The following is a 24,680-nucleotide window of genomic DNA, read 5'->3' on the forward strand; positions in this document are numbered from 1 at the left end:
TTCTTCATCTGTGATTTGAATCATACACTTGAGGGTTCAAATGTTCTGAGGGTTCAAATGTTTTCTTTCCAGTTATTGGACACTAAATCAACAGATCGCAAGGTCACTCTTCTGCACTATATAGCAAATGTAGTGAAGGAAAAATACCAGCAGGTGTCACTCTTCTATAATGAGCTGAACTATGTGGAGAAAGCTGCAGCAGGTATGAAACGTCTCAAGTGTAAAGTTGATTATGTTTACAATAAACAGAGCAGATTGTATTTGCTCACGTCAAGTTTTGACACAATGTTTTGTACCATGTCCAGATGATCTCAAGTAAATGAATTCTCTCTCTGTATTCCTCAGTCTCTCTGGATAATGTATTATTAGACGTGAAGGAGATGCAGAGAGGGATGGATTTGACCAGGAGAGAGTATAGCATGCACGGCCACAACACAATGCTCAAAGACTTCATACAGCAGAATGAGAATAAACTCAAAAAACTTCAGGATGATGCCAAGATCGCTCAGGTGCACATACAAGACCCAAAACACAGCTCATTAAACGTATCAGACTCTCATTTAAAGAGGCCATATCATGAGGAATCACATTTGTCTTTATCTCTTAAAAATTAAAGTTTGTGGTATTATGAAATCATACTATAACTTTCAGAACCCAACCCTTCCTCCCCAGTCCAAATACAGCATTTATTGAAACTAAACTGCAAAATGGCTCGTTTTAAACATCCGCATCAACGGTTAGTTTATTTAGGCTGCTCTATGTATGGGCATCGATAAATGTTAAGATATGAATAAAAGCCTAAATTAAATCTGTTCATCATATTAAGCAATTGTGTCTCTTCAGAAGAATTCGATTAAACTGCTCGATTCATTTGGAGGGGAAAAAAATCATATGACCCCTTTGAATTGGGATTATACACCAATCAGGCATAACATTATGACAGGTCAAGTGAATAACACTGATTATCTCTTCATCACAGCACCTGTTAGTGGGTGGGATATATTAGGCAGCAACTGAACATTTTGTCCTCAAAGTTGAGGCAAACGTAAGGATTTGAGCGATTTTGACAAGGGACAAATTGTGATGGTTAGACGACTGGGTCAGAGTATCTCCAAAACTGCAGCTCTTGTGGGGTGTTCCCGGTCTGCAGTGGTCAGTATCTATCAAAAGTGGTCCAAGGAAGGAACAGTGGTAAACTGGCGACAGGGTCATGGGCGGCCAAGGCTCATTGATGCACGTGGGGAGTGAAGGCTGGCCTGTGTGGTCCAACCAAACAGATGAGGTACTGATGAGAGCATCTGTGGGATGTGCTGAACAAAGAAGTCAGATCCATGGAGGCCCCACCTTGCAACTTACAGGACTTAAAGGATCTGCTGCTAACATTTTGGTGCCAGATACCACAGTAAACCTTCAGGGGTCTAGTGGGGTCCATGCCTCGACAGGTCATGGCTGTTTTGTGTGGTCATAATGTTATGCCTGATCGGTGTATCCTCATCAACATTGTCATTAAAAATGTAACATTTGAAGACTCAGTAAATACATGTGATTCTGAATAACAGAACTATTTCCTCTTATGTCTTTTCATATCTCAATCCCTCAGGATGCCTATGAAGAAGTGGTGAAATTCTTTGGAGAAACTTCCAAAACAACACCACCGTCTGTGTTTTTCCCAGTGTTTGTGCGCTTTGTGAAAGCATACCGGGTAAACCGACCAATTAACCTGTCTCACTTCATCCAATCACTTGTCGGTTGTATAAACCGTACCTGCATTGATCACTCATGTTACACAACTTCCAAATGCCTAATGGGTAATTCCTCTTTATCAGCAAGCAGAGGAGGATAATGAACAGAGGAAAAGACATGAGCAGATGTTGATGGAGAAGCTGATTGAGCAAGAAGCTATGATGGAGCAAGAGGATCAGAAGGTACAAATAAAACTAAGGGATAGAGAGTTTGTGTGCGTTTAGTTTATAGTCTTTTAGAAGTTTTTTTTTTTTTAGTGTATATAATTATAAATAAAACACTTGACCAGTAACTTTATTAGCAACCTAAACGCAACATAATTCATGATAGGCTGCCCATCAGTGATGTAAATTACATTTTAATGGCCAGTAAGACGTTTTAGTCCATCACATTTTCTTGTTCACCCATCATTAACAAAAAATTCATTTTGGACACTGTGTGTGCGTATACCTACATTTTGGGGACAAATTTAAACCAAGAAGTGAGCTAAATCTGACAAAACCTATTTTGGGGACAGCCTCATTAGTAAAGTCTATGGCATGTCCTCGTTTAGAGAGAGTGTGTGTGTTTGTTTTTGTGATTTATGAGGACACATTTGTATAATGACACGGGTATTACACTGGTATTATGACATACATATGAAATATGAGGACATGTCCTCATTTTTAAAATAGCTTTAAAAGCATACTAAACAATGTTTTATTAGAAATGTAAAAATGCAGCATGTTTTCCTGTGATGCTAGGTTTAGGGGTAGGGGTAGTGTAGGGGGATAGAATGTACAGTTTGTATAGTATAAAAAACCATTACGCCTATGGAATGTCCTCACTTAGCAAAACAAACCTGTGTGTGTGTGTGTGTGTGTGTGGTTCAGGTGGTCCTTATGATACAGTGACACAATTCCCCACAGTCTTTGACTTTGTGTGGACTTTTTTTGGTCCCCATGCGGAAAACAGCTACTAAGTCATACTAAATTATGTTTTTTGAAAATGTAAAAATGCAGAAAGTTTTCTGTGATGGGTAGGGTGAGGGGATTACATATGCAGTTGGTACAGTCTGAAAGAATTATGAAAGTGAAAAAGTGAATGGCCAAGTATGGAATTTGTCCTCTGCATTTAAACCCATACAAGTTAGTGCACACACACAAGGAGTAGCGACTAGTGAACACACACACACACACCCGGAGCAGTGGGCAGCCATTTTTGATGTGGAGCCCGGAGAGCGATTGGGGGGGTTAGGTGCCTTGCTCAGGGGCACCTCAGTCATTTCCTGCTGGTATTGAGAATTGAACCCGGTCTGACTCTCTAACCATTAAGGTAGGGACACACCAAACCGACGCCAAAGAACTAGTGCTAATGAAAGCCGACTGTGTTGTCGTCACCGTTTTCTCCAGAGCGGCTGTACGGCCAAATCAAATTCTGTTGCATTATTTTCCTGTTTAACACTGTGCAGCTGCTTTGAAACAATCGGCATTGTAAAAGAGCGCTATATAAATATTGTGATAATATGATTTTTGCTCTTATTCTCGTGCAATGACTCGTTCGCTAAAGATGAACAGCCAATCAGAGTTCTCTCCCTCCAACACCAATTCTACATGTTGAATTGGCCCCCCAAAAAGAAACTGATGGCGTCTGACTAGAACCAATGTAGCGGAACACACTGAAAAAACTACGTCGGCTGTCAGGCAACACTGGGCCGTTTTTGAGCGTCGGCCGACTTAGTTTTTTTCAGTGTCAGTTTTCAGGCTTGGTGTGTCCCTAGCAAACCACACGTCACGACTGCACCCGAATGTCTATGAAAAGTGCCCATGAAACTTGCAAACCCAGCAGGTGGAAATGTTTGTACTGTAGGTTAATGACAGTCATTCAGCATTAATTGTAGATTGTGACATGTTATTGTATGTGTGTTCAGTCTCCCTCTCATAAGAATAAGCGGCAGCAGCAGAATTTGATTGCAGAGCTGAGGAAGAAGCAGGTGAAGGACAGCAGACATGTGTATGAGGGTAAAGATGGAGCCATTGAGGACATCATCACAGGTAACACAATGTTCTGCTTTTGGGGGCACCCCATAATTGTTCTGCATGCAGTGGGCTTTAAAACATAAGAACATTTGTAACGTGTTAGTTTGAGCCACTAACCAGCTTTCTGTGACTGGTGGAAAGCTTTACTGATCAATAACAATTTACTGACCAGTGTCTTTACAGGCTGAATGTGTGCAGTAACTGCTTACAGCTCTGAGCTGGAGTGCATCTACTAAACACTGTGTTTAGTGTAGTCTTAAAGGGTTGGTTCACCCAAAAAATTGAGTCATTAATTAATTCCTCACCCTCATGTCATTCCAAACCCGTAAGTCCTTCATTCATCTTCAGAACACAAATGAAGATATTTTTGATGAAGGAAGCATATACTGTATATACCATAGACAGCAATTTAATTACCGCTTTCCAGGTCCAGAAAGGTAGTAAGGACATCGTTAAAATAGTCCCCCGGTGTGAATGTAAATGTGACTCCAGTGGTTCAACCTTAATTTTATGAAGCGTTGAGCGTTGTACAAAAAACATACTAAAATAAAGACTTTATTCAACAATCTCTTCTTGTCTTTGTCAGTCTCATACCCTGTTGACGTTGTAAATACAGATTTTTACGGCAGAATGGTAGCTCACCATAGCTAGCCAATCCTTTTATCCTTTTAGTCTTTTATCACACGCATGCGTCCTGGTGCTCACGTGAACAGCGTCAGCCAATGGGAAGCTGGCGTTCTGACGTAGCACTTCAAAAGCACTGCGCTGTATTTTCTATGTCAACAGTGTTGGAGACTAACACAGACAAGAAGAAATTGTTGAATAAAGTCATTATTTTTGTTTACTTTTTGCACACAAAAGCATTCTCATCACTTCATAAAATTAAGATTGAACCACTGGAGTCACATGAACTATTTTAACAATGTCTTTCCTACCTTTCTGGGCCTGTTAATTAAATTGCTGTCTATGGAGGGGTCAGAAAACTCTCGGGTTTCATCAAAAATATCAAATATTTGTGTTCCGAAGATGAACGAAGGGTTTGGAACAACATAAGGATGAGTAATTAATGACAGAATTGTCCTTTTTGGGTGAACAAACCTTTTAAAGGGGTCATATTATACTTTTTACCTTAGGTCCACTTGTCAAGTCAAATTTGCATAGCACTTTTCACAATACACAAACCAGCTTTACATGCCCTAAAGTCACATTTAGAGCTGGGCACTAATATAGTTTACGTATTGTGACAATACAAGCAATAAAGCAGTTGAGATTTGTTATAGACTTTAGTACAGTATATATTGCTTATTTGCTTTACATATATATATATGAGGATAAAGTTGCATATACTTATACATTTAATTTAATTTCATCCAATAATATAAGTTTACATTTTTCAACAATAAAGTTGTAATGTTATTGTTAATTTTATTTAATTAATTAAACATTTTCATTAGTCTTTCGATTGACACAAAAGCCTTGTTTTGCTTAACTACTGGACTTTTGAAAGCCAGAGCTTTTGTTAAAACTACAAATCGAATTTCTGCAGTTTTGTATTCCTACCCACGGACATTCAGAGCATACAGGGGTGGAGCAGAAATCAAAAGTTAATTATCGGTAAAGCAAAAAAGGATATAGACAAACACCGCACACCAACACGTTGCAGCTAATAAGCCTTTATCAGGGTGTGGCTAACAGACACACTCAGAGTCATTTTAAACCACACTTTTTTTTGTGTGTGTGTGAACATATTGTGGTTGATTTAAGTACTGCTTGGTAAGAACATCTAGAACTTTCTCTCATGTGATTACTCTAACATCAGGTGACAGTGATTTAACTAATTAAGTGTTGTTTAAAATGACTCTGGCTGAATCCGAAATCGCCCCCTATATCCTCAAATAGTGCATTATTTTAGGGTATAGGTACAGGCCCAGAGGGTATGGGTACAGCCAATGTACACTCAGGGCTGTCAGAATTCACCCACTCCTTTTCATTCACTCCTTCAAGTGAACTATATTAGTGGACTAACGTAGGGAATAGTGAATGAGGGTTAAGGGGGTGATTTTGGATTCAGCCTCTGAGTGTGTCTGTTACCCACACCCTGATAAAGGCTTATTAGCAGCAACGTGTTGGTGTGCGGTGTTTGTCTATATGCCTTTAATACATAAGCCATAATAGAATAAAGGCTTATATAGGAGTGCCTTGGCCTCATATTTTTGGTGAATTATGGGTAGGCTCTAATTGAAGTTTTTGGCAAAAGGGAACTGTCTGCTGCATAGACAGCAAGTTTTATTACAGGGATTCACCCAAATTAGTTCACCCAAAAATGAAAATTCTGTCATTAATTCCTCACCCTCATGTCGTTCCAAACCCGTAAGACCTTCGTTCATCCTTAGAACACATATAAAGATATTTTTGATGAAATCCGAGAGATCTAAGACCCCTCCATAGACAACAATTTAATTAACACTTTCAAGGCCCAGAAAGGTAAAGACATTGTTAAAATAGCTCTCGGATTTCATCAAAAATATCTTCATTTGTATTCCGAAGATGAACGGGTTTGAAATGACATGGGGGTGAGTAATTAATGACATAAATTAAATTTTTGGGTGAACTATCCCTTTAAAAGGCCATCTGACCAGCATTGAATTAGCCATTTAAACTGAAATATCTTTGAATCTAGAGTTTTTTTTTTCTTCTTTTCTTTCTTTTTGTAAATACTAATACATTTTAATAAAAGCTTTCTTTTCACTTAGGATTATTACTTTTCATCAAGGAAAATTAGATTTGATTTCAATAATATGACCCCTTTACAGAAATGTTTTATTCAAATTTTAACTGTGAAAAAACAGGATCTTTATAATTGGCCAAAAAAGAACATTATTTTTTGTAGCGTGTGTAATCCTCTTAACAGCTGCATTGTAGGCAAATAATCCATATTGAAGTAGTTTTAGCTTTATATAATAGCTGTTAGTACCATATTAGACTACTAGAGTGTGCTGTTGTGTGTAGAAAGTGCTAACATTGTGCTTGTTGCTCTGGCAGTTCAACCCTGTGTTGTTTGTGTTGTTATGTGTGTGTGTTTCGTCTGGACGCAGTGCTGAAGACTGCCCCCTTTACTGCGCGCACAGCCAAACGCAGCTCGCGTTACTTCAACGAGGAGCTCCACTTCTAAAGCTTAGACTCTCTCTCTCTTAAAGGTCGCTGGATAAAGCTGCTCTCTTTCATTTTGTGTGTGTGTGTGTGTGTGTGTGCACCCCTTCACATTCCTGGTTTTATTTCCCTGTGGGTCGGTGTGTGTACTGGGCGCGTTCATTTTTTATTTCTTTACCAACTAAACTTCTGCATGAAGGGGGGTTTGGGGAAGGACACATATGATGTCATCACAGTTTTTTTTTGCACGGAGTGTCATAAATTCATATTCATTATTGTAACATAAATGCAACAAGAGGAAATATGTTGTCACAAACAGCCAAACACACCAGGGTTTAGAATGAACTCGGATTCTCTGCACATTTCAAATGTGTGGCCTGTGTTGGTTTAAACTTCTGTGTCAGTTCCTCTCTGAGAAAGCAAATACTATTGGCTGAGTCATATTGCTGTGGGCGCCCTCTGCAGTTTAAATAGCAGAAAGAAGTCTGCAAATAAATTGCCATATCAATTCCATATGGGTCATTCCAATTACAGTGACAAACATTAGATTAGTCTGCCAAAATGGGCTAAAATGAAGTTTTCCATTACAAACACACACACACACACGCGCGCTAGGCGATTTATAATTGATTGATATTTTTTTGTTTTCAATTATTAATGGCTAAAACCACCTCAGTATTTGTAAGCTCTGTAAGTCTATGACACCATATCTGTGTCCATTTTATGGCAATATTAAGTTGTCATGTTGGTAACGCTGGTGTTTTCGACATGGTTTGTGACATTATGATTTGCTCATGTGTTCATTTGTCCATGTCATTGTGAATATATGTATAATATACTGTATGTCATTGATTTTTGGGGACCATTCGCATTATGCTGGTTTTCTGCATTTTCTCACTCTTCCTCCATCTTATTCAGCTCTGATGGGAAGCTCTGACATCACATGATTTCCTGTGTTTCACGTGTGTTTAACTTGCTACATGAAGCATGTTGAGATGGTTTTCTCTTCTAAGCACGTTTGGTTCATTTGCTTTGCTGACTATGCATTTGCATGGGGTGAATGACATTTCTCATTCAGATGTATTGCTGTAGCCAAATATGATGTTGAATCTCACTAAAAAGGTCTAGAAATGTCCGGGTCATATTTCACCTCGAAATCAAACGAAACAGAAAAACGGCAGAAGAATTATATTTTGAGTGAAGCACGTTTTGCATTGAATTTTCATGACAATTTGGACCACAAAACCAGTTATAAGGGTAATTTTTTTTTATTAAGATTTATACATCATCTGAAAGCTAAATAAATAAGCTTTCCATTGATGTATGGTTTGTTAGGCTATGACAATATTTGGAAAATATCTGGAATCTGAGGGTGCAAAAAAATCTAAATATTAAGAAAATCACCTTTAAAGTTGTCCAAATGAAGTCCTTAGCAATGCATATTACTGCTAATAATGCATTTTTTATATATTTATGGTAGGAAATGTACTAAATATCTTCATGGAACATGATCTTATCCTAATGATTTTTGTCATAAAATAAAAATCTATCATTTTGACCCAAACAATGTATTGTTGGCTATTGAAACCCAATTATACCCGTGTGACTTATGACTGGTTTCGTGGTCCAGGGTCACATTTGGAATGTTTTGTTCAATTTCATTAATTTAAAATGAAACAAAGTGCTCAAAGTGCTTGACATACTGTATTAGAACATAAACAATGAAGCCAGAAACGCATTGTGCTTGTCATGAAAAACTTAATGGTATGGTTCACCTATCAACACTTGTCTTTTTGAACACAAAAGAAGATATTTTCAAGAATGTTGGTGACCAGACAGTTGACGGTAGCCATTGACTTCCAAAGTTTTGTTTTTTCCTACTATGGAAGTCAATGGCTACTATCAACTCAGGTTACCAACATTCTTCAAAATATCTTCTTTTTTGTTCAACAGAAGAAGGAAACTTTTGGTTTGGAAGAACATGAGGGTAAGTATTAATTTGTGGGTGAACTATCCCTTTAAGTTGCTGGAAATCTCCATGGTATGAGGCTTCCTCCTCTTTATGCAATAAACACATTTGTATTATCATTATTGTTATTATGAAATATGACTGGGAAGACATGTTTTCTTGAGATTCATCATAGCATTGCATTTAGTTTCCACTATGCACCATGCCTGCTTGAACTTAACTTACCTGGCTTACGTCCTGGCTTATAACAATGCACTTCTGGGAGGCTTGACAAATTGTCATTGGTTTCACTGTTTAAATATGAAGTGACTACGCAGATGTCCGTTTTTGCTTTGTCGTATCTGGACGCTGGAGCCATTGTGCAGAGCAGCTTGAGTTATAGAGTTCATTACCGCAGTATCAACAGCGCTTCAGTAACACCTTACAGCGCCTGCCTTTGACCTTTGACCTTTCCTCTCTGAGCCCTGGGCAGCTTTACTCGCTGTGTCCGGTCCACTCTGCTCCAATCTAACCTGCGTTTTTGTTTCCTCTCCACTCAGCCTTAAAGAAGAATAATATTACTAAATTTCCCAATGTGCACTGGAGGGTAAGGAACTCTTCCAGTAGTACCCCACTGGATGCTACTCAGACCTGGCAAGCATCTCTCTCTTTATTATTATTATTTATCTTTCATTCCTCTCCCTCCGCTGTAGATCTTTTGACTCTGAACACAAAAGCCATCTTTTTGTGTTCTGTTCCTATCTGTCATTCTATTTAACACACATCAGGCCTATTGAAGGCCGCGTCTCCAGGTACTCATGTACACCCGTTGAACTGATTTGATTTGAAAATGAGTTTGATCGGGTGATTCTGTGACCTGAGACACATAGACTCAGTCTGCGTAATCTCATTTTAAACTGACCCCCACTTAGAGATAGTTGAGTCTTCATTAGTGATATTAAAACCTTGAGTTGAGCTTCTGTAGTAGGTACACTGACCCCAAATTAACACATTAAAAATGTCAGAATGTCATTGCATTAAATGTCAATACATTTACTGAAAGAAAGACAATACCGTAGTACATACAAACTCTCTGTATTGTTATGGATATGACAATGTTAATGTCTCCAATCCTGGTCCTGGAGAGGTACCGTCCTGCAGAGTTGAGCTCCAACCCCAAACACACCTGAGCCAGCAAATCAAGTGTATTCAGGGCAGAGAATGTCTTATTATAGGGAGATGAGAGGGTCTGTATCTCTTACCATTGGAGAAAGCGTAATGGCTAACTTGGATCTCTCAGCCTATTGTGTAATGGCAGTGACGTCAGTGCCCGCCTTTCAAAGTTTTATGACAGACAGTTACAGTTTACGTTAATCAGTGGATTAGCGCGCTGGTCTTGTGAATAAATGTTCCACATTTGGTGTAATATCACTAGTAAACGTACAGTAGGACTGCAATGTTTGTGGAATGTGCTTTACTGAGGGGAAAAAAGTATCTCTATTAGCTGCAAAGTTCACTGCAGTGCGCATTAAACCCCATTTAAGATTTTTCATTGTAATTTAATAGTTAATGTATTGTTTTTAGGGCTGTCAAAAGATTAATCGCGATTAATCGCATCCAAAATAAAAGTGTGTGTTTACATAATATATGTGTGTGTACTCTGTTAATTATTATTTATATATAAATACACACACATTCATGTATATATTTAAGAAATATTTGCATGTATATACTGTATATACATTTATATAATCTATAATATATATATAAATATAAATGTTTTATATATACAAATATTTTTTTCTTAAATATATACTTGCTTGTGTGTGTATTTATATATAATTAATAATTAACAGAGTACACACACATATATTATGTAAACACACACTTTTATTTTGGATGCGATTAATCGCGATTAATCTTTTGACAGCCCTAATTGTTTTACCTTAATTTATTAAAAAGTGTTATATCATTATTGTTAGGCACACAGCAGAATCATCAATCATTACAGCACAAGACTAACCTGGCAGCAATAGAAAAAATATTTTTCATTAAACAACATACAATAAAACACAATAATTAAATTATTAATTTTCTCTTTATTCATTAAAATGCATAATATCAGCGTCATGTGCGTACATGCAGTTATAATAGTCATTACCATTCAAGTCTTATCATAACTGGTAAAATATGAAAGCCAAAGAAAGAAAACATCAGTATTTTCTACTTTCTTTAGACAGTATACAATATCACTATTAAATACTATGGTAATGCCGTAAACGAGCCCTACCTTTCACGACATTTCCTTCTCTGCCTTCTCTTATAAAATTACCTTTTTATCATAGTAAAATCTACTTATCGTTCCCAACAAACGTATTGTTTAGCGTAAAACATGTTGAAGATTAGCAGACAGGCAGTCGATTCATTAAATGATAAGCTGTTTCCTCACAAAAGTGTTTTTTTTTTAGTGTAGTGAAGCCTCTTCTCCACTGTCATCCATTCAACAGCCTCTGGTCGTCTTTCCTGTACTGGCAGCTGCAGCGTTAGCATTAGCCGTGACCTTTTTTGGCTAATGGTTGCAGGCTTGTCATCTAGTGGATTTGTTCACGGTTACTTGACAATTACAGACAGGTGTGTTGGAGCAGGGTTGAAACTGAAGGCTCGCGGGATGGTAGCTCTTCAGGAGCAGGGTTGAAGAACCTTTCCATAGCAGATCTAGACAGGTGGAGCTGGGGTAGATGGAGGGTTTCAGAGGAACCAGCTCGCAGCGAATATCGAATCAGACTATTTCGATGTTGAGCAAGCAATCTCATTGGCTGCTAAATCAGCTGAGGCTGTAATGTAAATTGTGTGACTTCTAACAGTTTGCATCAGACTGCACCATATGTGCTGGTAAATAAAAAAGACATTTGAGGTATGTTTTGGCAAAATAAATTCATTTGGACACTATCTCATTATCGCAAGTCTGCTAAGCATTGTTTTGGATCAGTGTGTCCTGAAATGTGCGAGACCCAAGAGAAAAGACCATTAAAAGTGGCCATGCATTCTGATTAAATAAACCATATTATTCAATTATGTACAAAACAACATGTAGACTTATCTGTGTTTTGTGTATTCCAGAAAAACGGTCAGTCAGACTTTTTCTGCAGGTCTTCATAAGCGAGTCATTGAATCGTTGACTCGAACGATTTGTTCAATAACACTGATTTGTACAGACACAGTATTGTATGTTACTCAGAGCAACGGCTGACCCTGCTTTTGTTTAGTTTTGAGCTATTTTCATTGCTGTAAGTAACTTTTAATATTCTGTCTAAAATGTAAGTTACCCAAAACATAATGCTTATTTAACCGTTGTGTACATTGCAGTCATGCTATCTGTGTGACTGTCAGTACCGTGTATTAATTAATATAATAAGGGACGTTTTACAAGTTTAGACCTGCACATTGCAATTCATTGGCCATGCATTTTCATCTGCATCCGTTGATAGTTAATGACCACACCTGTGGTTACTCTGCTAAGATGACTGTGTGAACCTGAGGAGAGCTGACTTGCATATATACATACATGCATATGGCAGATGCTTTTATCCAAAGCAACTTATATTGCATTCAAGGAACACATTTCCTGGGAACATGACCTACATGAATACTCTACTAAAAACCACCTAAACACCGGTTTATTAAAAGTCATTGAACAAAACGAATGAAAGCAGAAATGAAGAAGTGTTGATATTTTGTTATATAATGCAGTGACATTCAGACATTTTATGTGTGGCTTGAGAGTTGAAATATGTTTTGGACGTATCGTTCTGTCTGTGTTTCCCCAACAACCTTGTCTAAAAACAAGTTAGTGTCAGTTTCCATTCCGTTCCATTCAGTTCAGAAGCTGAAATAAAATCCAGTAAAAACTCAAGCTGCTTTGCCCAGTTGACCCCCAGCATGTCCAGAAGATCTGAACTCTGTGACTGACGTTGTTTTATTCTGTTCCTCCTGTATCAGATCTGAGAAACCAGCCTTACAGGCGCGCTGACGCCGTCAGGAGGAGCGTTCGAAGACGATTTGATGATCAGAATTTGCGGCCAATCAACAGTACAGAGATGGTCATGTGACGAGGGCAGAGAGGATGTGATTGGATGGGCTGGAGGAGTGGAGGAGGAGCTAACTGCTCCTGAACAAAATAATGAAGGACTGATGAAGATGACAGCAGGTCTGAAAGTCAAGTGCCTATATTTAACATCTGTCCCATCGGGTGTTGAATCATACATGTGTATTAGTCATAGTCTTCTGTCTGTGATTTTTTATAAAACAAACGGTGTCTTTTATCTTATGGCGCTTAAATTGTAGATGGCGAGGTCAGTGTTTTTCTCAAGAAAGTGTCAGAATGTAAAACTGTTCCAACACTTTATGTATAATGAACCTGTACAAAGGCCTCTTACATTCCAGTGCTTTCGCCACAGATCAAAATCGACCAATCGTGTGTTCTCTGAATGACTCTATTAGTCGGTCTTAAAGAAGCCCTGTATAGGGTCCGTCAGACCCTGTTCACATGGTGCACATTCTTGTGTTCAAAAAACTGATAGATGGAGCCCAATAAATTGGAATGCAGCTTGAGAAGCATTTTGAAAAGTTGAACTGTTGTAAAAAATGCAGTGTTGAAGGCTTGAGATGCTGAAGGGTGATAACAATAACAATTCTCACAGAAAGTGACTTGAAGTCCACTAGTAAAAGTATTTCAATTGCTGAATGCTATGAATTTGTTACACAAATTGTGCTATAAAAGATGAAATTGGAGACGTAGCTTCTCAAAGAGGGTTTTATCGTGCTGACAGTACTGGTGGACTGTTAGCGCACTAAAATCCTTTAAGTCTTTCGAGGATGACCTATTTTTGTAGGCCAAAACCAAGAAACGAGTTAGCACTTTAACGCTTCTGGTTCCATCGTCCTTATGTGCATAAAGTGCATCAGTTTTCTAAAGCTTTTACTTGGCTTGAGAAAGACAGTTGATATGGCTAAACGGGACTAAAGACGTGGTCAATGGCGAACAGCTAACTCATCTAAGTCCACTGTCACGGCCTCGTTGTACTTATACTCAATCTGAGCGCATGGTCTGAAGAAAAAAACAGTCGCCGCATCAGGGCAGGCACATGGTCCAAAAGGGTTGTACCTAGTCTCTTAGTCATGGGTGTTTTGGGCGTAATGTGCAATAAACCAATCAGAGGCTCATCTCCCATTCCCTTTGAAAGCCAGTTGTGCCAGTTGTGCTTGCACCATGGCGGATTCGCTATTTACATTCACTATTTAAGACTGAACGCTTCTCCAGAGAGGAATCCTTTTATTTTTAATATTTAAAAAGGTTTGTGTGCTGCTGCGCATCCCTGTGTGTATAATAAGAGGCGCATGTATCTAACGCGCTCTTTAAATAACACAAAAAATACACACCTCGTTTTCAGACCCATGGGCGAACATGGCGCGAGTGCATTTATTATTTAAACAACTGGCTGGACGTGAAAATGTTAACTGCAAACTAAAAACTAGCAAAAAAACACCTGCCGTCGCATTGCGCCTGGTGTATGATAGGGCCTACGCTCTTGCAAACTGTTCAAACGTTTAGGGAAAATGTTTTTATATAAAGACTACATTTTAAATAAAAAGTTGGTGACATTGACCATAGTGTTGTTTGTTTATGTTTAGCTTTTTACTGCTACCGATCATATTTAGGCTTCAAAATTAATAAAAGTTGTTCATTGTGAAGATTATCATGATGAAAAAAACTCTATTGTTGGTCTCCAAGCTTATTTTCTGCAATAATCCAAAAGTCAGTGGAAAAATCCTATTGGCTTTTTTTCCGAGGGAACAAGGGTGACGCTAACTTCTGGATTGGCCTACAAAAACACATCATCACTGCAGCACTCTTTCATCCACGTTAAAGCATCACCATTAAATATATGATGGGCCTGTCCCAATACCCACACTTGTGGTCTTGGCCACTTGATGTGTATGTGCACAAGACTGTCCCAAGTCTGAAAAGTCCTTAACACACACTAAGTTTATTTAATCATTCATTATGCTCAGGAACTCGCCAAACTTGAGAGATGTCAAGAAAAAACTTTTAATTCTAAGTTAATTAGATCCAACCCGATCTCATGGCAATTCGTACCCGAGTTGCCCAATTCCCCCTAACCTCCGCCCCTAAACCTACCTGTCACTGGGGTTTGGACAAATCGTACAAATTCGTACGAGTGAGGTCATACAAATTCGTACGAATTAGCAACCTTGTACAAGTACATAGCCTACAAATTGGTTGTGAGATAACGTTGGTGTGTCCCATCAAGTAATCAAAAGTTCTACACACACTTGCGATCTTCACGCCCACTTGGGCCAAATGCAGGTCATGCAAGTAAACAGGTGGTCAAGTGCAAAGACCACATGCGTGGGTATTGGAACAGGCCCTTGGAAATCTATATAAACGAATCGACTAGTCATTCGGCTGTTGGACTAATCGACCATCCTGATCCATGCCTCATCAGAAGTGTTGATCCCAGTCAGGGTGGGGTTACTGGGGGGTCGTGACTCGCGAGCTGAGGTGTGTCAGGAGAGAGAGTTAAGTTCAGTAGGAGAAGGTGTAAAGAAAAGGCTTTTTAGAAAGGATTGATGCAACAAAGGCACGTGTGAAATATAAGCCGGAGGCTGTAGAACTCTAGCACCTCACATTTCTGAAAGACTGTTGACAAGTCTGAATTAAAACAGCTTTTAGGCTTTGCTCATCAAACTGTGGTTTGGTTATAATGACGTAAACCAAAGCGCAGAAGTGAAATTCAAGAACATCAGCAGCCTTTAAGAAAATTCTGGAATCAGACTTCAGCATTCTCAGCAAATTACTAACTAATGTACCGTGTTTAATACAGGTGAAGCTCTGTGAAGAGAAACTAATTCCAACTACTCTCAGTTTGTAAAAACAAGCAAAAATCTTGTTTACAATAACGCATTTAAAATGGCAGTTTATATGGGGCAAGACATTCCAAATGAATAGATGAAAATACAGAACATTACATTACACGTTAACTTGACTATTGTGATAGAATCAGTTACTATCTCGTCTGTTAAAACCAGCATTCTCTTACAAATAGCAATACAACGCTTCTGTGTAACTGGGTGATTTTACAAGAACTTAGGCTTAGGATCATTTCTCAAACGTGTGTACGTAGAGACTGAGATGTGCAATTTATAAATGTAAAATGATCTTGAAATTGTGCCTTGCTTAATGGTTTCAGATCTAATTAATGTCATTAGCATATAAAAGAGCACTAGTCGGTATACAAATCCTTTACTCGAGAATGCCGGGCGGCAAGAATTGCTTAGATTTCCAAATGCCTGCAGTACTCAAGACTCTTTGCCACACGGAAAAGTGCATATGCTGGTTAGGTATGTTTTGAAGCATGGCATCTGGTTTGAGCTGGTTCATGCAGGGGTCTGTTCTTCGTACCTCGCTTAATACATCTGAGATGATTTGACAGATCCCAGATCTTTTAATCGTGATAACGGAGCTCTGGCTAATTTGGTTCTTCAAACTGAATTTGCGGATTGGATTCAAATATCTGGATTAAGTTGTCTAAGATTACTGCTCGTTCTTGTGTTCCCTGAACAGGGCAGATGTATCGATTGACAAATTAAAAAACCCCACCAACATGATTTTCTGGACCTTTATAAGGAAACAACAAAACCAACATAAAAGCTATATAGACCATTTTTATAAATATGTTATATGTATAAATATTTTAAAAACGTTGGCGTGGATTTTAGTCAAATCGGCCTAAAATCAAATCTGTGCATATGCACGTTTTTATAAATGAGGCCCCAGAGGTGCAAAAAGCTGCAAAGTTTAGTTCCAACACACACATACCATACCTGTAAGTTGACTATCTGGATCAGGCGTGTTTAATTAGGGTTAAAGGTTGTGCTCATCCAGGAACTGATTTTTGCACCCCTAATTCAGACAAAAAAAATGCTTTAATAAATATATGAGCTTTACATTATGTCTGCTTCGAAACCCTAGTACACTTGCCCCATAGACGTCCATTGGAAGTGCATTATTGTAAATGGAATCTGGTGTTTTAGTCAGAGGGTTGAATATATTGTCTGTAATAATGACAACTTACATAATACTGTCTATCCACATGGTTCTGAACACAGCATATTCCTTAATACGGTTTAAGCACTTGCCACTACTGCATTAACTGACCACTAGAGCAAACCTGCTTCCCTGTGGCACTTGTTCTTCACGACACACGATCTGGTTCCTTATAGACTTCAGTTGCTGTAACTGGACTTGTTTCTTGTTCTGGGTCAGATCATGAGAAATAAGGGCTGTTATATAAACTGAATTCTGTGTGGTTCTATGACCTGCACAAATGAAAGTTCAAGTTTCTTGTTTTGTGTTATTCTATTTAAAAGCAAAAATATAAATCCAAAAAAAAAAAAGAAGCATTTGTTAAATGTACAGATATTTTGCTACAAGATTGTTGAATCTTTTTAACTTTTTAATCTTCTAATATTGTACATATTGTTTAAAAAAACAAAACAAAAAACATTCTGTACTACAACATTTGAATATTTTAACTTATAGTTTTCTCTTTTTTTCCTGCATTTTGTATATTTAATGAAACCTGAATCAGGCCTTTTAGACGTGGCAACAGCACACCTAAGAAACTAGAGTGTCACATCAGAAATCAGATGCCGTAGAAGTATTAGACATCTGTCTCATCTCTCCGTTTTCCATTCATTAAAAAAGGGGTTAAACTGGCAAGTTTTTTTTCTTCCAAAATCTCTGTATCTTAGGCATTGTATGCTTACTGCAAAAAGATTTGTTCTCAGATTTAAAATTAGATGATTTATCCATGTCCAATTAAACTATTTACACAATGCTGGTCTTCTGTGTTGTTCTTGAGAGGGTGAATAGAAGCAGGACGATGATCCCAAAAAAGTTTAGTGATAAAATAGGGGCAAGATTCAGGCTGCACTGCAAAGATCTTCATACAGATATTGCACTTGAGGCCTGTTGCACAGAGCCCATTGTTGTGGCTTCCAAAGCAAACTTGAGTTTAATTTGAGGAAATGTCATTTTGGTTTTTACTTCTCAACACCATTGGTAACTTTCACTACACTGCACTTGCAGACCAATAAACTGCAAGCAAAGTCAAATTAAAGTAGTTTGCAGTGAAAGATTTTTTGAAAAATCACCCATCTTTTCAAATCACTATATGCTTACTGTGTGTTATTTTGTGCTTGTTGCAGGGTTACCGCAGGTCTTAAATTAGGGCCCTATGATTTCCGCGATGCGGAAAGCGGGTACGGAATCGCAGAATCCATTCATAAAAATGGAATTTAGTGTATAATCAACTTTTGGATAAATAAATCAAAAGTAGGTCAGTACAGGGACAGTTCACCCAAAAATTAAAATTCTGTCATCATTTACTCACCCTTATGTGAGTAAATAGTTTACCCAAAAATGGAAAACACAGAATTTGGTAAAAAACTGATTTTGAGAAAATTTCATAGGGCCCTACAAATAATTTTTTTGTTAAACTTTTAATAAATTGCTGTTAAATTGTATATGTTTCATGATTTGAATTAATTAGACAGGCTTATTGACTGATACAATGTAATTTAACCATTAAATGGAAAAATAAAATTTTCATAGGGCTCTAAATTAAATTGCACGCACGGCAAAAAGAAAGAAAAAAAAAGAATATCTTCCTCAGGATTTTCCAGTACAAATATCTAAACGTCCTTAAATCAAGATATATTTACTTGAGAAGCAAAATGAAAAGATAAGTGAGTTTATCCTTAAAACAAGAACAAGTATCTGTCAGTGGATATAAAAATGACTTTTTCATTGAATTTTGTTGATTTTTCTGAACCCGTTGGCAGAGATTTGTTCTCGTTTTAATCATAAAATCACTTCTCTTGTCATTTTGCTTCTCAAGTAAATGTATCTTGATTTAAGAATCTTTAGATATTTGCACTGGAAAACAAGACAAAACTACTGAAAAGATCACTTTTTTTTTTTTTGGCATTGTGATCAGAAGTTCAGCAGTTATTTCCATATTCTAGTGATTGAGAGTAGAGCTATTCAAACTTTAATCTCAATATATATACATATATATATATATATTTATTTATTTATTTTTTTGCAAAATTTATTAAAAAGTAATGGAGATCTGTTGGAAATTGTATTTTCAAACTTTAAAGTGCTGCTTATACAACTCATTGTCTGCTTCCTAGACATTTGCATTTAGAGAACATATAGACATGTTAAGTTCCCTTCAATTTGTCTTGAAAAGATCTTAAATTTACCTTCATAAGACCAGCAGAAACTTTTATGAACATATATAAATGATCAACTAAGTCAATTCAGTTGCATTGATTGCCACAGAAGTTTTACAAGGAAATATCTGACTGTTTCATTGTTTCTTTCTCTCAACAAATTGACAAGGAAATATTTTGTATGCATGTACCGATCTCATAGGGTCCGTTTACAACGACTGTTTTGGTGGCATGAAAAAGCAACCTTTGGAAAACAGGTTTCAAAGTCCAAGTTTATGAAAACAATACCGTTATTGTCTCACAATAGTATTGAAACACTAGCTATGAACACGTTTGTAGTTTACACAGTCACCGCCAACTGGCCTGGCAGCAGAATACAGAATTTATAGTCGTTTTCACAGATACGTGTGAACGGGGATAGTTGTGACAATGTTGTCGTCTAATGCCAAAAAAAAAAAAGAACGTTTCCGTTTTAGTACATTGCTGTCGTGTACACGTCCCCTTAAGGCCTGTACACACCGGGACGAATATCGCGCGCGCTTATCGCCAGCGTTTTTCGTGCCGTTTTTCGGCGCGTCTTGAGTGTTCACACCCAAGCGATTTTCACTGGCGATGCGCTGAGTGAACGTGCACATTCAGTAGATGCGCTCCCGGTACACAAGGTGGTGCTGCGGCACTTTAAGCCTCTGACACTCGCTTGTCACACAGAAGGAGAAGAGAGACAGTATTTACGTGCTTGCCAAAACAAGACATATGTATATGGACAAAACCATTCACACACTTTTTGCTAACTGGCAAGCAGCATTAGCAGTTCATCTTCTTCTTTGTCTACTTACTACTTATTCGTCGTATCAATGTGTGCTCGGCAAGAGTGCTTGAGCGCCACCAAGTCGTGTTTTACTGTCACTTCAGCAGCTCCAGGCACGTGAACAAAAGCGCCGATCTCATTGGTCGGACAGTTTTTTTACACGCCGCGTCAAAATAAAAAAACGAACCCGAGGCGTTTTTTTTTAAAATTACGCTTTTACGCCTGGCGTTTTGCGCGTCGGTGTGAACACTCACATTGGCGCCCATTGTTTAGTCCCGGGGCGTTAAACGTCGGCGATAAACGCGTGCGAAAATCGTCCCGGTGTGAACAGGCCTTTAATCTGAATTACATGGACTCTCACAAGAAGTGAATCAAACTGTAAACTCTGTTTCATGATTGGTTGTTCACTGCAGAGTTGACATTAGTAGCAAATGTCCAGATTTAACCAGGTTGGATTTGTCGACTTTAAACCTACTCTGAAACTCTGAGTTTGTTCAACCAGCTTTGCGCAAAGGACATCTAAAGATACTGAAGAGATTTTGCTGAAGTCGAGTACACTTTAGAACAACAAGCCAACATTTTTAAAGTTTATTTGTCAAAATTCAAGTTGAAAACAATGCTGCAGACATTTTTTTTTCCATACTGATAACATTGTTTTCCCAAAATGGCTTTCACAGACAATCTCACAGATTAATCTGAAGTTGAATAATAGGTGTTTTTATGCAGGCTTGGTCATTTTTCAATTTTTTTTATCAGTTTAAAACTATTGGCATTAACAAATATACAACTACCTAAAAAGGTTCTGCAGTTAAAGGCAACTTAACACTTGCAACCTCTGAAAATAATGTTACAAAAGTCAAACATGCCACCCAGATCAAGAAGAGTGCTGATGTTCAGACAATACTGCCTCTCAGATAGACTACATGACAGTCAATGAATTCACAGCCAAATATCCAACACTCAGATGCCCATCAATATTCTGTCAGCACATTCCAAAAGGATGCAAAACACATTACAGGAATGCAAGTAAGAGAGACAGAGACGGACAGGCGGACAGCGAGTGATTTATGGTGCGTCGAGCTGCTCCAGGAGAGTGCGCCTCCTCTTTTCCAGCTCTCCTTCACTCAGTTCGCTCCCAGACGTATCCCATCCACCCTGAGAGACGGACAACAGAGATTCACATCACATCTGGGAGAGAGTAAATGAGAGACTACAGACGTGGTCACGGATGTGTTCGCTCACCTCTTCTTTTGCGCTCTTTCTTTTGGGCGATTTCTGTTTGGATTCCCCACGTGATTTCCCTCTGGATTTGTCGTTCTCTTTATCCTTCTCTTTCTCTCTTCCTTTCCGCTCTTTCTCGCCTTCAGACTCAGGGGAGGCCTGCAAGAAAATGTGTGAGATATTCATTATCCTATAATGGCCGTTTATACACTTTAGAAAACTTGTGTCTAAAGTATGCGAGTAAAATGTGTAGCACCGAGGAATTGGACGATTTATCAAATTGTCCAAGGTTAAATGCAAATTACGCTCAACGGACAGCATATGGTATATAATAAATCATATTCAATACGCTTGTTTATCAGTAAAGGATGAATGACCTTCTTAACAGGTGCTTTATTTATAATTGAGGTTATCAGGGGACTGATAGAAGGCATGATTTAATTATTCATCTTCAACAAATACAAAACATCCTTTATTACTATAAATGGACAGGACTTTAATACTTATGGTTCTGATTCAAATGCTAATACAATTAAAATCCTTATATCCTTAAATGTACTACACAAAACAGTCCTACCTACAATAGTACTATTTATGATTTACAACAAAATGTGGTAGCACTTTATTTTACAGTCCTGTTCCTCATGTACATACTATGAACTTATTACAGTAATTACAATAACTAGGTTACTAACCCTGAACCTAAACCGAAGCCCTGTAGCTACCTGTAGTTACAGTATTAACAAGTATTTTCTTAGGCAAGTACATGCAAGTACACATGCTGTAAACCCACAACAAAATTTCAACAAGTGGTTTGCGATGTGTAACGTCTACAATAATATCGTAATTATTTAGTTTGATGTGTGAGCAGACAGAGTATGTCTTACATTGAATCTGCACTTTGTTTATGATGGGAGAATTCACGCGTTTCAGTCAGAGAACGCGCACACGGAAGAAAACTTTGTTTCAATGATCACTAATCTGAATGCCTCTGATTGGCTATCACATTCATAAGCTCAACAGAAACGTGTGTGATTGGTTATAATGCCCAACGCTGCAAAACGAAATCTAATGGGATTGCCGCAGTCGGATGGATCAAATGAACACAAAGTATTGTAGTTTAACCATTATTATCACTTAAACATATATTCTATCATATAAATATTTTGAAACAAATTTCCATGACTTTTCCAAAACTTTCAGGATTTATTTTTTCCCCCCAAAACTTTTCCAGGCCTGGAAATTGCCATTTTAAAAATCCATAACTTTTTCAGGTTTTTCCAAGACCGTACGAACCCTGGTAATTACAGAGGAATGCATTTATGCCATATCTGAGCTGTAATAAATTAATCTGTAGTGCAACACCTCGACAGTGTAAAGACACTTTTGTTGAAGCTGGTTTCAGTGGATTCAAATGTAAGGGTTTGACAAAAGACGACAAAGTTAGAAAGAATTGCCCTTATAAAAGTAAAGTGTTCACCGCACAGAATACGAAAAGCTTCGGGATTCAGCTACCCACGACAGTCAAGGTACCAGCTCAAAAACACGCTCAGCAAAATATCACACAAACCCGAGAACAACGTAACAGTTCTGTTCATTTGGAAAGTAAAGACTTCCATCTCAGAACCACTCTAACAGATTCAGTCTGCAACTCACAGAATGATTCAAACTAATAGCTCATAAGAGACATTTTTCGCGCTGTATGTTTGTGCACGACTATTACTGAAAAGATAACCAGTAAAGTGGGAGAGGGATTTTCTATTTTCGAAATTGCTTTGATACGTGAAAGCTTAAGATGGCACAAAGATGCGGATTTAATGTCATATTACCTTGGACATTAAAATATAACTATAATGATAACTATATTAGTGTCCTCACCAAAGAACAATATTGTTCTGTTTATTTCAAGCACACGCTGACGTTGTGTCACCTGCTGCTTTAAATGCTCCAGCTCTATAAAGCAGGATGGATTCTGATTGGCTTTTATTATTCAAGGTTTTTCTCATTCATCAGCTGGGAAAAAATCATTATGAAAGTGAGGCCAACAATATTGTTTCTCTGTGCCGTTATTGATGGAAGAAGAGGGAGTGTGAGCAAGAGGGAGATTTGTAAGAGACTGTTGAAAGAGAGATATTACAAAAGAATAATCACTGGAAAAAGAAGGGTTATGATCAGATGATCAGATAAGAGCTTTAAAAAAGCATTCCAGTGCTGAAGAGACCCACGCAGGAAGACCTGAAAACAGACGCCAAGGTTGTGTTGTTTCTGCTCCATACATGAGAAACATTGGTTTTGAGTATCATAGTAAATCTGGCCCCAAGTCGCCAGAAAAACGAACAGCTTGCATTAGCGCAAACCCTTTTGGCACTAAAAAGTACTGTCAGCATTTACTAAAAACACGCAGTGAACAATTAGCACTGAAAAGGCATGGACAGGGTTATTTTTGCAGCTGAACTTATTACAGATGCATTTGTAGGAGTTTCCCTTTCAGAAGCATAATTTATGGGAAGAGAGTATCTAAATGCATCACGCAAGGTGATTTACTAGGGTTTGCACACGTCAATTTACTGCCGTTTGGGCCATTATTTACCACCCAATAAAATGAAAATGATCCGGCTACGTCTGTGTTCTTTAATTTGCGCCAACAGAGGTGTAAAGAGTACCTGAAAACCATACTTGAGTAAAAGTACAGATACCTTACAGCGAAAATTACTCTAAGTTACCAATTCCAATATTGAGTATGTGATTTTAACAGTACTTAAGTACAAGTAGAGTACTTATTCTGCTTGTACAACATCAACTTGTGACAGTTCATCTGTGTGGTCTGTCACACCCCTCCACTGTGATTAGACGGCTGTCATGGTCACTTTTCACCCAGCCGTCCAATCACAGTGGAGGTGATGCGGGACAAACGCAACACCGACCAAACGCCACATTCTGCTTGTACAACGTCAACAGATGACAACAACAAGCATAATAACGGGAACAAAATCATTTAAAACAAGAGCCAGAGCAAATACTTTACATTGTATCAACATTTTTATAGAGAAACAATACAGAAACAAACTATCTGAGAAATGAGATACTAGTAACACTTCTGCGGATATTCCGTATCATAGCAAGCAGCGAGTCCGAACCGAAAAAAAAAAACCCGCTGTGCTGCCTGAAGTTGTCTGAATCACACATGTTTCTTGCCTAATCTACAGCTGCTTGAAGGCTCATGACAATACAGTTCCAAAAAGTTACTTGCATTCTCTCTCCAAATGTTATTCTAATTCCCTCTCCAAAAGTAGCATCAAATTTAACCAATGAAATATATAAGGCTAGATCAAGAACGAAGGATAAGAACTTAAGTTTTACCATTTTATTGGGAAGTTATCAGGTAAAAAAAAAGTTAGCAGGCAGAGGGGGACATCAAACAGTCGACCTCTAGTCATGACCTCACCTTCTAAATCAAACACCTGCATTT

The 24,680-nt window shown here is 38.0% G+C and overlaps 2 protein-coding genes across 8 annotated transcripts in view; one reads left to right on the plus strand and one right to left on the minus strand.

The window, feature by feature from the left end:
• The window catches only part of fmnl2a (formin-like 2a), a 141,211-nt gene extending 123,435 nt beyond the window's left edge, over nucleotides 1–17,776 (plus strand). Inside the window, exons 21-27 of one of the 4 annotated variants that reach the window (XM_079821919.1) lie at nucleotides 73–202; nucleotides 346–509; nucleotides 1,601–1,702; nucleotides 1,827–1,925; nucleotides 3,653–3,776; nucleotides 9,420–9,513; nucleotides 12,859–14,634. In XM_079821919.1, the coding sequence (XP_079678045.1) occupies nucleotides 73–202; nucleotides 346–509; nucleotides 1,601–1,702; nucleotides 1,827–1,925; nucleotides 3,653–3,776; nucleotides 9,420–9,513; nucleotide 12,859 (714 nt within the window). In that variant the 3' untranslated portion in view covers nucleotides 12,860–14,634. Of the gene's footprint in view, nucleotides 1–72; nucleotides 203–345; nucleotides 510–1,600; nucleotides 1,703–1,826; nucleotides 1,926–3,652; nucleotides 3,777–6,856; nucleotides 6,959–9,419; nucleotides 9,738–12,858 lie in introns of those variants that run through there. The other 3 variants (XM_079821918.1, XM_079821917.1, XM_079821916.1) reach the window with 3 other exon arrangements.
• A 2,788-nt stretch (nucleotides 17,777–20,564) lies between these two features.
• Nucleotides 20,565–24,680, minus strand: part of prpf40a (PRP40 pre-mRNA processing factor 40 homolog A) — a 50,960-nt gene continuing 46,844 nt past the window's right edge. For all 4 annotated transcript variants that reach the window (XM_079821921.1, XM_079821920.1, XM_079821922.1 and 1 more), the window contains 2 exons: nucleotides 21,233–21,370; nucleotides 20,565–21,145 (listed from right to left, as the gene is read on the minus strand). In XM_079821921.1, coding sequence (XP_079678047.1) covers nucleotides 21,056–21,145; nucleotides 21,233–21,370 — 228 coding nt within the window. In that variant the 3' untranslated portion in view covers nucleotides 20,565–21,055. The remainder of the gene's footprint in view (nucleotides 21,146–21,232; nucleotides 21,371–24,680) is intronic.

This window comes from Gobio gobio, assembly GCF_949357685.1.
Source record: "Gobio gobio genome assembly, chromosome: 7".
NCBI classification, from domain to species: domain Eukaryota; kingdom Metazoa; phylum Chordata; class Actinopteri; order Cypriniformes; family Gobionidae; genus Gobio; species Gobio gobio.